This window comes from Thalassophryne amazonica, chromosome 14, assembly GCF_902500255.1.
Source record: "Thalassophryne amazonica chromosome 14, fThaAma1.1, whole genome shotgun sequence".
Taxonomy (NCBI): Eukaryota; Metazoa; Chordata; class Actinopteri; order Batrachoidiformes; family Batrachoididae; genus Thalassophryne; species Thalassophryne amazonica.
This window is the reverse complement of record NC_047116.1, coordinates 27,057,095-27,073,981: the sequence shown is the minus strand read 5'-3', so window position 1 is coordinate 27,073,981 and position 16,887 is coordinate 27,057,095. Positions and strand designations below refer to the sequence as shown.

At 41.6% G+C, this 16,887-nt stretch overlaps 1 protein-coding gene across 1 annotated transcript in view; it reads right to left on the bottom strand.

Moving 5' to 3' along the window:
* Positions 1 to 6,201: 6,201 nt before the first annotated feature.
* The window catches only part of LOC117524869 (disintegrin and metalloproteinase domain-containing protein 23), a 57,632-nt gene continuing 46,946 nt past the window's right edge, over positions 6,202 to 16,887 (bottom strand). Inside the window, 10 exon segments of the mRNA XM_034186685.1 lie at positions 6,202 to 6,296; positions 8,728 to 8,802; positions 8,805 to 8,838; positions 12,736 to 12,873; positions 12,875 to 12,905; positions 13,723 to 13,842; positions 16,264 to 16,369; positions 16,463 to 16,526; positions 16,629 to 16,679; positions 16,764 to 16,844. Coding sequence (XP_034042576.1) covers positions 6,202 to 6,296; positions 8,728 to 8,802; positions 8,805 to 8,838; positions 12,736 to 12,873; positions 12,875 to 12,905; positions 13,723 to 13,842; positions 16,264 to 16,369; positions 16,463 to 16,526; positions 16,629 to 16,679; positions 16,764 to 16,844 — 795 coding nt within the window.

Sequence of the window (16,887 nt, the reverse complement as noted above, 5' to 3'; positions counted from 1 at the left end):
TGTATAATTTACACCACCTCTCGACCTGGTGTATATTTTCAGCGCAGCGTACGCCAACGACCACACTGATAAATGCCAAGTAGTACAGCCCTTTTGGCATACACCCCATATACGCTCAAATATCGCCGTACGCACGTTGATACATGAGGCCCATTGTGATGGCAGAGTCCAGGATGTCACTGAAAGCCTGGACTGCGTTGAACCAGGATAATAGCAAACCCAGACACTCTGACCTCTCACACAGCTTGTCAGAGATGACAGCATGAAAAAAAAATACTCTCAGAGCAACTTTCCTTCACATATATTCCTCAGTTAAAAATAGCAATTGTAATTGAGTTTGAAAGGAATCAGACCTGCAGTGGCTGAGGTGGGAGCAAACAGACAAATCAAGACATGTGCAAAAGGCTAACTCAAATTTAGAGCAGCAACAGTAAATTAATTGTAATTTTATTGTTTGGTTGCTACCTTATTAAATATTATGAGTAGAATGTTATTACATAACATGCCTGCCTGCGTACCATGGGACAGCTTGCTATTTTATCCAATTTCCAGGTCCCTGTTAAATTTTCATTGCAATACTGAAGACACAGGAATGAGGAAAGGCTGGTCCACGATGGTCAGTTCAGCCTTGTTTGCAAACAACCAGCTAGAATTTATAGTCAGAAACGTTTACATCTTCACATAATTAATGACATTTACTCAATTTCTTTTGATTTATAATGTCCTACTACAGTGAAATAGCATATTACCACTTTTTAATAAATCAAGATAAGATTCCAAAAATTATGTCACTCTTAACATAACCGAATTACAGTTCTTATTTTTTTTTTTTTTTTTTTTACCTCCGACAAGGATTCTGTTGACGTCTTTGTAAAGCGAATAATTTAGAATCTACTGCACCAATCCCCCCCCCCCCCCCCCCCCCCCAAATTGCTGAAAGGGTTGAGTCCGAACAGAAAGTGAAAGATTAGTGGCAGCTATCGATGAAAGAAAAAAGTTACATACACGTCCACACGGCCTATCAAAGAGAGACCAACAAAGTATGCGCATGATCTTTTTGGCTAAAAGGCTCAGCAAAGACAAATATGTTCAAATCCACAGCAGGTAGCTGCTACTGCTAGTGGGTGGCTGCCTGAACCCGTTGGTACTGTTATTTCTACCCGGTTCTTTTATGTAAGATACTGCCCCTTATCAAAAACCAAACCACTGTATTTCTCATTTTGAGTTTATTCAAGGTCACGTTAGAAACCAGGCCTGGGACCCTCACAGACAGTGTCCATCTTGTGAAAGGCCCCTAAAATGAGTCATACAACACTTTTTATACCTTGTGGGTGTTAACATGGGTGTGGTTTAGTCTCACATTTCTAATGTTACTGGCTCTCGCCAACAGGGGAAGATCTCTCTGTGTCTGAAACTTGGACACATGATAAAGTAAAAACTTAACTTATATTTCTCAGAACTTCCAAACAAATAACACAAATACTTGATAGCTAACATAAAACAAAGAATTAGCACAGATATTATCTAACAGCTATCATTCAGAGCAACTATATGTTGGGAAGGTGTCGTAACACGGACCCACAACAGGGGGCGCTAATGAACGGACAATGGATAAGGGAAGGAGTAACAATTTAATGTTGCACAAGAACACAACGTAATATAAACAAGGGTACTGCCAATCATACACAAGAGGACTGCGGGCAGGCTCGAAGATAGGAGACCTCGGATGAACGAAGAGCCGGGACCCACACCGCTTCTACCACCAACGGCCTGAAGAACACCGAAGCCGCCAAGCCCTGAGTCCCCAGGTGGTCTCTGTCCTCCATGTCGGCCCTGGTACTGGTGCAGCTCCGGTTTACCGCTTATTGGTTTTGGGATGTGAGGCGAAGTCGTCGCAGTCACACCAAAACACCAAAAATTCCAGATAAGGGATATCACCAGGAAAAACAGCTGCAAAACACATCAGATTATTATTCGCAATAATTACAGCAAGAGGTTTACCTTGAATCGTAGGAGATTTCTCGGCGAGGAGGTGGAGTCGCCGCCCGGCCTTTATGGTGATGATGATGATGAGATGAATGAGTGACAGCTGGTGTTGAGGATGATTGACGGTTGTCACTCCCAGTGGTTCTGGCGCCCTCTTGTGCTTGAAGCCCGCACTCCAAGCAGGGCGCCATCCGGTGGTGGTGAGCCAGCAGTACCTCCTCTTCAGCGGCCCACACAACACTATATTCTAAAAGTATTCATATCTTTATGGCTTAAAATAGCTTAAACTGATGAGTTATATAAAAATTCACCCCAAAAAGTTATAATTATAATGCGAGGTCTGTTAGAAAAGTATCGGACCTTTTATTTTTTGCAAAAACCTGATGGATTTGAATCATGTGTGCTTGCATAAGCCAACCTTGAACCTTTGTGCGCATGCGTAAATTTTTTCACGCCTGCCGATTGCGTCATTTGCTGGTAAGCAGCCTTTGTGTGAGGACATGTGTAGTGCTCTCGGCGGATTTTCATTGCAAGGAAAATGACGGAAGATTCAGACGGCTTTCGGTGACTTTTCAGGCGTGTGACTATCCGAGAAATTGTGGAAGAGGTGGGCATGTCACAGCATGTCCTGTGAGACTTCAACACGGAGTTGCTTTTGCTCTGCCGTCAGCAGCTTCGTGCCGAAGCCTTCGACATGAATTTCACAGCCACTCTTTTCATGGCCAAATCTTCTGTCACAGTGGAATGTGCCGAAAAAGTGCTGATGTCCACCTCTTCCGCAATTTCTTGGACAGTCACACGACGGTCCCGCATCACCACAGCGTTCACTTTGGAAATGATCTGGTCATTTCAGCATGTTGATGGCTGACCGGAGCGTGGCTCACTCTCCACCGTTGTGCGGCCGTCTTTAAACTGGTTGTACCGCTCCTTAATCTGTGTGATGCCCATAGGATCATCACCGAAAACCGTCTGAATCTTCCGAATGGTTTCCACTTGGCTGTCGCCCAGTTTCTGGCAAAATTTGATGCAGTAGCGCTGCTCCAGTCGTTCCGTCTTTTTCCTTGCAATGAAAATCCGCCGAGAGACTACACACGTCCTCACACAAAGGCTGCTTGCCAGGAAATGATGCAATCGACAGGCGTGAAAAAATTCACGCATGCGCACGGAGGTTCAAGGTTGGCTCATGCAAGCACACGTGATTCAAATCCATCAGGTTTTTGCAAAAAATAAAAAGGTCCGATACTTTTCTAACAGACCTCGTATATAAGCTATACCTACTGAATTTTCAGGAACACAGTGAACATGTTAATTTATGCTGTAAAGCTGGAGATGCTAACATGTGCAGTAACTTGCTTCTGAAGTCTGACTCAAGTCGCCATTCAAGGAACCGCAAGATTTGGCACTTCTGTGTTCTATTCATTTGTCAGCATGCAGACCGAGCGCCACGAGGGGGCGTTTGGGGGCAACGCCCCCTCACGTCATCAACCCCGCCCCCTCGGATGTGAGAGTTATCAAAAAATAAAAATAAAAATAAAGAAAAAGAAATACTGGAAAATATAGCAAAATATTAGTTATTCAATAATATCACATATTTAACAAATAAACCAAATTAATTAACTAAAGTAATTAATTTTAAAACAAACGGATATGGCGTGTCTGTGTTCAAGCGATTTGATAGGTTGAGGGTTGCGCTTGTCAGTGCGGCAGAGGGCAAGGATCCTGAGGTCCAGCGATTATGGCAAGGTGGACGAATTAAAGCATGCTTGATTTATTCAAGCAGTGTCAGAGCTGGAGTTCCTGGGATTTGTCAAGTCAAAAGCAAAAGGCAGATCATGCAGCACGACTCACTTGGGAAGGGTGTTAATGCTGCGTTTACACATAACGACGACAAGTCATGAATGCCACGAAGTACACATTCTTTGGCCGCTGATCACGAATGTGATGATTCGGGGCAGAGGCGTCAGGTGTCCTCAGGAATTGCTGCAACCTGTTACCACACGTTACGATTAATGGCACGTGTTGCTGGAGAATTATCAGGAACCATTACGCACGGTCAAGAATAGTGTTCGGTGTTGTTGCGCGCTATTGTGTGTAACAGCGCATCGTTAAGTTCTGTCACGTTGTGAAGGAGGTGAATTGTCTCCACACACACACCCATATTCATCCAACTGAATTCAGATCGCTCCAGTTTTTCAGAAGAACTTTGTGACTGCATGCGTAGTTGGGCTCTGTGCCATGGAGTGGCGCACATGCCCAATTACGCTGTGTTTGCGCTTGTGATGGAGGGCTGTATGAGGGGTTAATCTACTGTCTCGTGTCATTTCTCAGATCAGTTGTTGGTTTGGTTTTGTGGTATGCAGATCACTTGACCGAGGGTCTATACATTCAAATAATAATTAAAAAAATAGTCATCACTCTTTACTCTTAGTCAGTCTCTTACAATGGTGTAGCCTAAATACATGAGCTTTCCAGGAGCGCACCCAATTCATTATGCACGCTCAGAGGCACGTCCCCTCCGGGGGCACTTTTTTTGGGGGGGGGGGGGGGGGGGGGGAGCGACCCCACCCCCTGTGATAAAGTCATCGCCCCCTTAATATTTTTTTTCTGGCGCCAGGCTTGCCAGCATGGGAGGTTGGGACTTGATTTTTTTTTTCCCTTTACATCAGATTGGGTGTTTAACCTTTGCAGAGGTACGTGCTTTGAGTGACTTTTGAAGTCTTTTGGTATCAGCCTGTATCAGTGACAGTGCCAGAGGCATGGAAATTTATCACTGAGAGCTGGCCGTGAACTAATGTCACAGCTGATTAAGCAACATGTTTAGCAATTCCAAAACCACAATATGAATTTGAGGGTCGATAACTATAAAAACCTTCAGCTGGCTGTTTGCAGACAGTAGAGAAGGAGCAGCTACATGCAACATTGGTGTACAAGGTGAAGTGTAGGGGAGATCTGGCATTACCATTTTTGATAGAAAGACAGTTCCACTCACTACATAACCATCTGGGAGTAGAGAACTAACATAAAATGTGCTATACGGTGGAGGGAAAGAAGAGACAACCACATAAACATCCACAGCAGCAGCAGGAGCAGCAACAATAAGTACTACACAACAGTCGGACAACAAATACAACGACAGGAGTTATGCATAACCTCCCCGTACTGTGGCTTGTTGTGGGGCTTCTATCAGTCTGTCATGCACCTGATCCAATAGTAGGCCAGTTCAAGGTGCCACTATTGCTGTGCGTGAGTCATGCAGTGCAGTGCGCCGTGTCTGTACCAGGTCTGTGAAGCAGGCAGCAATGGCAGCTGGTGTGGGCGGGTCCGAGGGTCCTGCTCTGCTCTAGGACGGAGCCTGGCCTTCCAGGTGGGTGTGGCCAGCATGCACAAAGGGCTGCAACCAACAAAAAGGTCCTGGCTTCTCTCTCCTCAGCTCTCACCTCTCCCTTTAAGCTCTCAGCCTCAAACAGTAACGGACTGAGAAAAAACAATCACGGCAGTGATGAGAGCACGATAACCTCGGACCAAATCAAACTGGGCGTGGCTCAGCCTTGTGCAATGAACTGACCTCCTCCAAATCACAATTCAACATGCAGAAGTGTTTTGCTTCTTGTGCTTTCTTCTTGCTATTTTATTTGTGACACCATGATGCTTTGCTACCTTGCATGCTTTGGTGGCTGCAGGTTGTCATTTTACTCCTTGGGCCTATTTAAATTAAGCTATGTAACACCCCTGTTGCTCAAGACAGCAGGCTAAATGAGCGGTAGATTGGGACTTTTAATCTGTTGTACAAAGCAGTACATTTGATAGCTAATTTCAGAGAGGAAATAAGAGTTTATCTGTTTAGCAGACTTGTTTCCCCTCTGTTGTGTGACGATCTCTAAGGCCCTTCACTGAACATGCATATGAAGCTTTGCCTGACCAGTCTGAAGTTCTGCTACAGATGCACATAAAGGACCCACGTCAAGTGCCTCATATTCCCCACAAAACTGACTTTTAGAAGAACATCTTTAGCACCAAAGTGCAAAATGCATGATATTACAGGAAAGTTGTTTCTCCCTCACCTATGTGTCTCTCAATGTTCACATGTGCAACCTATGTAATGTACTATATGTTGCCCAGCCTGGAGTTGACTCTCTGTAGCAGGAGCTCAAACCCTGGTGTCTAGAAGCAGCAGGGATGCTAGAGTTACAGCAGGAGAGACATGCGGCGTGTTGCTTACTTAAAGCCCCATCCAGTCCCCCCCAGCACTATGGCAGCCACAAGGATGGCTCCGGCGATGGAGCCTATTATTAGATTGGTGGCGCTAGGACCTGTAAATGGTTATGGGGGAAAAAGACATGAGTTTCTATTCTCACTTACTGTAGGAATAACACGCATCTGTACAAAGATGATTTCACATGGAACAGAAAACATACCAATAACTATACTATTACAGTAAAATGACGAACTGGAGATGTAGTTTGCATGCTATTCAGCCCCCTTATTGTGTAACGAGAATCCAGTGAGGCAATGGCTGACCTTGGTACAGTGGTTGACAGGGACCAAAACACTTCAGAATCAAGACAACACTAGCAAATGCAGAAAATATTTCCAATTACACACACACACACAAAAAAAGACATCAATTCAACAAGTTGTTACATTAAAAAAATGTCTTGCAAACTGAACTATAACGCAATGCTAAAATACCCTCAGCTGTATGAGCATAAAAATAGGAAACAGAATGTGACTTTGTGATGTCCATCTTTGAACTTGTCCAAGGTCTGTGTCCCAAGAATGTTCCCTGTGAATTTGAAGACCCTGGCAGTAATAGGGCTGGACCTATGCTGAGCAAAGACAGATGGACGGACAGATGGACGGACGGATGCAAGGCCTTCGGAATACCTGATGTCCATATTCTGGCCACGGGTAAAAATGCTTGCAAACATAGAGAACACAAACATAACGTACAGCACAGGTAACAGTTTTATTTGATAATGTCTGCTGCAAATTCAGACAATGCACCAATACATAAACACTTTACAAAGCTCCACAACACAATGGAAGTATGAACAACATCCAAAGAAGTTTCTGATTGAAGAGGTTTAACTGACTTCAACTGTTTGTTGTATTGCAAATACAATAATAATAATAATAATAATAACAACATGTGAATTATCTAAAGAATAAATTCATCACTCAAAAAGTAAATAAATAAACTTGCTCAGCTCTGCTGACCAGGTAGAGAGACAAAGAACAGAGCCCAGCGATATGCTGAATGCTTGGTCAGTTGAAGTTCTCCGGGCAGGACCTTCTTTTTGTGTTGTTTGTACTCCCATTGTGTTACAGCTATTTGCAGTCTGTTGGACTTATTTGTGTGCAGTGTAAATTTGCAGACATGTTATATGAATAAATTATTACAGGTTATATTGTATGTAACCACCCGTTGTTGAACTGATGCAGGCGTTTTTTGGCATTTGAAAGCATTTTCTGCATGTGCTAGTACCATCTTAATTTTGAAGTTCTGTGGCCCCTATCAGCCACCGTACTCTGGATTTTATTTTGTTGTATTCTGTGAGTTGAGGTCGTGCATATAGTGATTTACAGTGGTCTGCTTCTTAATGATGTGCAGAACACTAGATCCTGGATATAACTATAAAGGCTTAGTTCGATACACACACACACACACACATATATACATACATATATATATATGTATATATATATATATATGTGTGTGTGTGTGTGTGTCCTGTAGTATAAATGGGAACAAATTTTTTTTTTATTGTTTTGTTTTTTATGAAGGGTCCCAGTCACCACACAGCCTACCACTGACTAACAAGCCAGGTCACCAACTGGAGTGGACACATCTCAGGTCTGTTTTCTGTCTAAATGCCCCACATGCCCCAGAAAGGAGAGGATCACAGGAGCAACCACAAAACGAGTAAGAAGAAGAGAAGGAAAAGAGGACAAAAGAAGGAAGAGGGAGCATGAAGATCAAGATTTGTTGTAATGGGGAACAACAAGGGGTGGCAGGAGAGAGGTGGGATGGGGGGGATCCATCAATCAGTCACACAACACTGAAAACATCAAATCACATGACAATTAAATGGTCATCAGTGACACACAAGAAAACAAAAAGCCACCGGGACGCACACACGGGCTCAGGCCGGCTCACGAGACCGCCCGCACACTGAGGCACCACTATGAGAGGAAGAGCTGTGAAAGGGTTAAAAGATGCTTACTCTATTCCCCACCCTGTGCCTCCAAAAATCACCCCCAGGGCCAGAATGGTCCCTGCTACTGCCCCTATCAGCCTGTTAGTGGCCACGCTCACTGTGCAGAGGAAAAAGGAGCATTATTACCACCCTGATGAACACAAACAGCAGGCTTCTGCTTCAGAGTCATTGATAAACTGACACAGAGACCAACTGTCCCCATCCCACCCCCTTTAACCACCTCCTCATACACCGCAGTACTGCATTTTTAGCTGGCAGTGCAAGATACAAAGCGTGAGGAGTAATAAATGCTAGTAAATGTAACAGCTTCCACGTTCTCCATTGGTCACAATTCTAGACAGAAAATCATTACAGGTGCATTTTAGCACACCTGTCTCAGTGAAAACTCCAAGAAAGTCTAGGAGAGTATGTTGTAAACTCAGAGATGTCTGAGGGAGAAAGACGCTGAAATAGTGAGTGACTTTAAACCTGTGTGTTATTCATTCTGTAAGTTGCCATGGGTTTAAAGAGGTTGGAAACCGACCCTTGGGTCCTTCATCCTGAGTGGCTTCGGGCTCTTTAGGCGGGTCAGGCATGCTACAATCTGTCCCTGCCCAGTGGTGTCACAAGTGCATGTGGCTTCATTGTTGCACACCTACATGAACCACATAGAAACAAACGAGATGACGAGCAGATAAGAGCAGTTAATTAAAGTGCTGAAACAATGGGCCAAACATCCTGTACAAAAAAAAGTACACAAAACTTTATTTGATTAAATAAAGTTGGGTAAACCTCAAGTTTACTTCCTAAGCACACTTTATAATAGAGTAAGTGTAACAAGCCCATTTCCCAAACTCCTGGACCACAAAGTCCAACTTTACAACATGTGATTTATGTGGTACCTGAAGACATTTGTGTATACAGTGGTCCCTCGCTATAACGCAATTCACCTTTCGCAGCCTCGCGTATTTTTTTTAGTCCAATTTTGCATGCTTTTTTTTTTTTTTTTTTTTACACAGCGCATTGTGTTCTGCGTCCTCATCAAGCAGGCCGGTTGCGGCACCACAAAGGGAGAGTACGCGCATTGTGTTCTGCGTGTCTGTTTATAATCTTCTCGCCCAGAAGAAAAAAAGAGCGCCAACAACTACCCATAACTGTGTTCTTCACTCGGAAAAAGACACCTGCACCGAGGTGTCACTCAGTAGAAAAAGACGTCAGCGGAGCAGCGCCCGGACGAAGAGGCGCAATCAGAGGAACTGTGAAATACTGGTCAGTCACTATTAATAATTTCTTATGTGTCCAACCTCATAGGTTGATTGTTAAAATTGAATTCGTTAGTTCTAAAAGCCATCATAATTATTTGTTGGAAAACGTTCTATTTTTATTTCTCAAACAAATGTTTGGGCCTGAAAACAGGTTGGTCTTATTTTTCTACTAAGGTTTGAAACTTTGAGAGTGTTTACACATGAGAGAGAAAGTGAGAAAATGTAATGCCTGTTTGAGAAAAGTGTATAAAAGTGTGTAGTGAGGGGTTTTACAGCCTTAAAACGTCTATAATAATTGTAAAAAACTAACGCTGACTACCTCGCGGATTCACCTATTGCGGGCTATTTTAGAACGTAACTCCCGCGATAAACGAGGGACCACTGTACTTCCCAGCATACACTAAGTACTCCTATACTTAAATTATTCTGTAAACAGTGCCCTACAAAAATATTGAAACACTTTGTATTTCACATATTTTAATTTGTTTATGTCATTTCAAATACAAAAAAAATCAAAAAAAAAAAATCTAAAATTATCTTCCATAAACTCAAATTGAAACCAAATCTCTGGTATAGAGGAGGATTTTCTTAAAAAGAAGACCTGAAAGGTCAGCTTCAATTTGCCAGAAGATACATCTGCGATGCAAGCCTAGATTTGATGTTTTGTTCAATGAAAATCCTCCTCTATACCACTTCATCAGGAAGCTGTATACTGGGGATGCAAAATGCAAAACATGCACTATGCACAGTTTCTCCAATGTCTGGGTGTCTTGGTGGCTTTCCTCACTCTTCTCCTCTTGCACAGTCACTCAGTTTTGAGAAACTGTCTGCTCCACACAGATTTACCATAGAGTGTCATACTCTTTGTATTTCTTCATAGTAATTTATGTAAATAAAGTCCAAGGACAATATTCAGTGACTCAGAAATGTCATGTATCCATCCCCTGATTTCTCTGACAAAACTGGTAATAAACTGATTATTTACAGGTATTATATCAAAGTGTTCCATTACTTATGCAACCCATCATCTTAGCGTTTATATTTTTATTAATTTATATCAAGTTGTAGAGATTTGCTTTCAGCTTGGGTTTAAGCACAATTATTTTAGAATTTTTTTTATTTTTTTTGTATCTTTTGTATTGTTTGTGTTTGAAATGGCATGAACAAATAAAATGTGTGAAATACCAAGAGTTCCAATACTTTTTGGAGGGCACTGTATTGTCAGTATACATCAAGTATAGCGATTTATTTGGTATACTTGTCAGTATAAACAAAGTACACTTTAAGCATAATGATAAATGGACTGCATTTATATAGCGTTTTTCCATCTGCATCTGACGCTCAAAGCGCTTTACACATCAATGCCTCACATTCACCCCGATGTGAGGCTGCCGCCATGCAAGCCGCCCACTACACACCGGGAGCAACTAGAGGATTAAGGAATTAAGGACCTTGCCCAAGGGCCCTTAGTGATTTTCCGGTCAGGCTGGGATGTGAACCGAGGATCCTCTGGTCTCAAACCCAACGCTTAACCACTAGAGTAGACCATCACCTCCCACCAGATTATGCTGTTTACTTGACAGCATAATCTGTAGTAAATATCTGCTAAGTACACAATAAGTAAACTGAAAGTATACAGTCACTTGCCCAGTTCCGGGTCACCTTTTTTAAAGTCCCGCTATACGGAGCCATAATGCAACTGAATGTCCTTTCTTGTGTATTGTTGTACTGGGTATTTGGATGTTATTTAACTGAAAAAGTCTGGGTGAAGTAGCGCTTCTACTTACAGTGTGAAGCTGCATTATGTGTGGCGCAAACATTTGCCAGAAATGGATCACTTTTGCCAGATCCGGATCATGACACTCTGTGTCACTTTGGGGTCATTCCTGGCATCTGGCTGGAGCCCTTCTAATGCAGAATGATACACACTGTGCCCGAGAATGTGTTTTGAACACAAAATGATAGAAATTATACTTATTAAATGATAATTTACTGAGTTTCAAAAGGTGCCGTTATACATTTTTACAAGCAAAAAATGAAGAGTGGAGGTGAGATTTCTCCCGAATTAAAAAGTAAAAGCCCCCACATTCATGTCCATTCGTGATGTTGAGATGACCCCCAAAGTACACATGACTCACAACTAAAGACACGAGGCTGCTGCTTCAGTGATCCGCAAGCAGCAAATTTTCGCGTCGGAGATAAATGCGAGCAGCAATTAAACAGCAAGACATAACACACTGACATTTTCTACCCAAGTAAGTAACTATTTTCCCACTCTAGAACCAAAAACACCGAACGGCTAACTCACCTTTGCTACGTTTTAGAGATCGTTACTTTCAAACTTGCAGGAATGAGTGAGTGAGAAAAAGCGCGCACACCGCAGACACCGGGATGTTCTGATTCCTCTGCTGATCACAAGGATGGCTGGATCCGGTCGAGCTTGTGGTCGTTTGTAGACAAAACATCAATCTTTCCATTGGTACCAAGTATTAGCTTATTCGTGCTGATTACGAGAAATGGCGGCGCAAAAACTACAGCAGTGATCCGGAACTGGCAATGATCCGGAACTGGGCAAGTGACTGTACTCGCTTATTTGTAGTTTAAAAGAGGTACCCTGCTAGTAAAATTGGATAAACTTCTTTCTGATATGGGATTCCTGTATACACAATTCCTGACACAGATTTTTGCACTGATTATCTTAAACATCTACAACATAAAGTTTATTTTTACACTTGATAATGCTCCAGGGTTCCCTACCATTGTATAAGTGCAGCTGTGAAAATGTAAAATAATAATAATAATACACTCTGAAACTATAAAGGTAAAGGGAATACCACTTTGTGCTTGCTGCAGACAGAAACTGAAATGTGCAAAGCTATCATTGATATATCATATTTTCTTGAATGCTCTTCATAATAAAACATTTTGACAAAACAGCTGCACCTATACAGCAAAAACAGAGTAAAGACATTTATTGAGAAAAGGGTGTGTCTTCATGTCTGCGACAGAGTCCAATATGTGTGAGAAAGCTTGATAAAGGAAAGTGTATCAAATTTATGAGGACTGACTGTCACACGTTAAGTTGTCTGATCTGAGTGGTCTGAAAATATTTAAACACGACTCTATAAATTACATTTTTTTTTTCAAGCTCCTGGAGCTGTGGTGCTGTCAAACCAGCACCTTTTATGCACGGGGGGCTAAATTAAGAAAAACTATGGATTCCAGAGCACAATTATGGATGCCCACAAGTTTGCCGTAATGCTCAATATGTAAATTCCAGCACTCACCCCATGAGCAGAGCACACCTGCCCATTAGGTCCTGTCGGGCAGGTGCTCACATTAAGTGACTGGATGGGCAGACACTTGTGGTCAAGGCACATCATCGACGGCCCACAGGGAGTTCCATCCTCCACATAGCCTACGTCCGGTCTCATCATGCAAAAGAACATGACCACCACTGTGAGGAAAGGGCAGTTAGCGAGAACTGAAGCTACGGGACAGGAAACAAGACAGAGAACTGATAGGATTGATCAAAAATGTACTGGTTTTATAATGTATTATATATAACGGCTGAGTGGATCCTTGTCATTTGATTGAAGATGTTGAGATTCTCTTTGGGAGCGACAAGAATGGACAAGATTAGGAATGAATATATCAGAGGGACAGCTCAGCTGGGACGGTTTGGAGACAAAGTCAGAGAGGTGAGATTGAGTTGGTTTGGACAAGTGCAGAGGAGGGGACCCAGGGTATATAGGGAAAAGAATGCTGAGGATGGAGCCACCAGGCAGGAGGAGAAGAGGGAGGCCAAAGAGGAGGTTTATAGATGTGCTGAGGGAGGACATGTTGGTGGAGGTTGGTGTGACAGAGGAAGATGCAGAGGTCAGGGTGAGATGGAAATGACTGATCTGCTGTGGCGACCCCTAACGGGAACAGCCGAAAGACAAAGAAAAAGATGAAGTCAGTGCACAGCATCACCAGTTTGTGTTGGACTTAGCAGCAGTGGAACACCCAAAATGTAAGTCATTTTTATGTTGTTTATAAATTAATAAAATATCAAATGACAAGGATCTATTTTAGCCATTATATAAAACAAATAATGAATGTTTTTACTTTCTTTCAATGGAATGAATATTTAATTCGGTGAAAGCTGGAACATACCATTCAACAAGGCGACTGGTATGTTCCAGCTTTCATTTCATGAAATATTTGTACCATTGAACTCAAACATTCATTATTTGTATATCAGTGGTTTAATACAGTGTGGAGGTGTTCACCTGCAGTCTACCAGCCTGCCTTGATGGTTGAAGGAGGTGCGAGTAATTTCTCCTTTCATCTCTCCGATGCGTGGGTTGTGGCCAATGTTGGCACACAAAAGGTAACCACAAAACACATCACTATAAAAAAAAAAAACAAGATGAGAAACGTTATCTGTAACAAACTGTAATTTCAGCATTTTTTATTTTTTTTTTTTTAAATCACAGCCACAGAAGCGTCGAACACCTTCAGAGTCATCATGGGTATCTAGGTGGCTTCCCACATGTCTCCTTCTTGCATGGTTTTTGAAAACTGCCTACTCATGACAGAGCAACCATAAAGTACCCTAATGATTGTATTACGTATTGATAGAGGTAAATGAAGTCCAAGATTTCTGGAGTAGTGTTTCTTTTTTTTTGTTTGCTAGTTTGGGAGGTCAACTGCAAGTTGTACTCGGGAAAATACGATATGTCTTAGACTTACAATGGGCAAAATAAGTATTGAACACACCACCATTTTTCTCAGTAAATACATATTTCTAAAACATGCTTACTGAAATTTGTTTAATACTTCTTACAAAAGCCTTTGTTGGTAATGACAACTTCAAGATGCTTCCTGTGAAGAAACTAGTCACATGCATTGCTCAGATGTTATTTTGGCCCATTCTTCTACACAGTCTTCAAATCTTGAAGGTTCTGTGGACCTCTAATTTTTTTTTTTTTTTCTTCCCATTGATTTTCTATTGGATTCAAGCCAGGTGATTGTCTGGGCCATTCTGGCAGCTTTATTTTCATGCTCTGAAACAAGCTGAGAGTTTACTTGGCTGTGTGTTTGGGATCACGGTCTTGCTGAAATGTCCACCCTTGTTTCAACTTCATCATCCTGGTAGATTTTTATCAAGAGTGTCCCTGTAGATTTTCCATAGTGTTGTCTGCTGTAATACAGCCCCACACCAAAATGTTCCCACCTCCAAACTTCACTGTTATTATGGTGTTTCTGGGCTGATGCGCAGTGCCATTTGACCTCCAAACATAGTGTGCATTATGACATGCAAAGAGTTCAATTTTGGTCACATCTGACCTGACTATGTTCTCCCAGCATTTCTTAGGCTTGTCTAAATGTTGTGCAGCAAACTTTAAACATTGCTTTTTCTTCAGTAATGGAGTCTTGTTTGGTGAGCGTGCATACAGGCCATGGTGGTTAAGTGCATTACTTAGTGTTTTCTTTGAAACAATTGCTCAGTTGCTCTCCACAAGTGGTCCTTGGCTCTTGAACAACTCGTCTGATAATTATTTTCACTATTCTGTCAAAAATCTTACAAGGAGCACCTGGACGTGGTTGGTTTATGGTGAAATGATGTTCTTTCCACTTTCGGATTATGGCCCCAACAGTGCTCACTGGAATATTCAGAAGTTTAGAAAACCTTGTGTAACCAATGCCATCAGTATGTTTTACAACAATAAGGTTGCCATCATCTTGAGAAATGTCTTTGCTTTTACCCATCATGAGATGTTTCTTGTGTGACACTTTGGAAATGAGATACCTTTTTATAGGCCATCAGTTGGGACTGAACCAGCTGATATTAATTTGCACTGACAAAGGGCAGCACTGCTTTCTAATTACTGATAGATTTCAGCTGGTGTCTTGGCTTTCCATGTGTTTTTGCACCTCCCTTTCTTTATGTGTTCAGTACCTTTTTCCTGTGTCATTTCACATTATTACACATAACTCCATTTCTCTACTTATTTGTTTTGGTTTCTTTATATGTGTGTATTACTTGAGTTGTTACTGACACCTGGTGAAAATTTCATGTCAGTAGCACCTTTAGAAATATATTTAGTGAGAAAAATTGTGACATGTTCAATACTTATTTTGCCCACAGTATATATACTGAAAAATCACACTTTGTTATTAATAATAATTCTAATGACTATTTATATAGGCCTTTCCAAGTAATCAAAGCACTCAACAAAATAAACTCTAATAATAAAAGAATAAATGATAATAATTTAAAAAAAGAGCTGATAACAGACAAAAAAAAAGGTGAGACTTATACCCCGGTGTGACTTATACTCTGGAAAATACAGTATTCAGTGATTTAGAAATGTTCTTGTTTTCATTCCCTAACTTGTCAAAAGAAAGCAGCTGTCAAAGCAATGATTGTATCAATAATATTCTTTATGCACATCTATGCATCTGTTGACTTGAGAAAATTGCTGTAAATGAAATGATTTACTTTAAATTAATCAAAGCCTGCCAATAATTTTTTTATTTCAGTTTATGAAAGCATTTTTGTTGTTCATTAATAATAACTAAGTTCTTTTGGTTTCTTCCTTATTTTCACCCGGGGTTATTACACCAGATCCAATATGGACCTGCTTGTTGATTTGGCACAAGCTTTACACCGGGTGCTCTTCCTGATGCAACTCCACATTATATGGAGTATGGGCTCAGGTGGTCTTGAACTGGGAACCTACTGTTTTGGAATCAAGTTCACTCACCAATTTGTACATTTTAATCAATACTCTAATTAGAGAAAATGAAACAAATAAAACCCTCACTGTTTGCTACACTGGATCCATCTATCTCCATCTTTTCCACAGTTTCCCTTCTCCGTTCCCTCCGTGTTTAGCTTCTCATAGCAGGATTTCTCCGAGCCTCCTGCTTCTGCACAGAGAGCAGAAGAAGAAAACAATGGGGTTGCAGGACACAGAATGCATTCTTTTAATAGCAACATAATATGAATCAGTGAAAACTTACTTGACCCCCAGATGTACTTGCACTGGTTTTCTCGTGTCTTGCACTCTCCATTATAGCAGCGACCCTGCAGAGTGAAAGACAGAATAATCTCATTCTCTGTCATCCTCTCTAGTTCCACTGCTGCTACTGTTCTGATCAATAAACATTACTCCAAAAATGATGGTACCTGATTTAGATGGCAGAGGTAACCATCTTGTTTATGCAGGTTTGGAGGGCACTGCAACAGTGACAGACGTGTGTTCAGTATAAAAAAGATGCAGATGAAGAGTTGAAAAAAATTAATGGTGCTACATTGAAACACCTGTCCAGAGTCCCCAGAACAAGTCTCTGAGATATCGCAGTCATTCACAGCATAGCGGCAACTGTACCCTCGTGGATAGAACTGGCAATAAAAGGAGAAAAGAAAAAAATGTATGGACTTTATG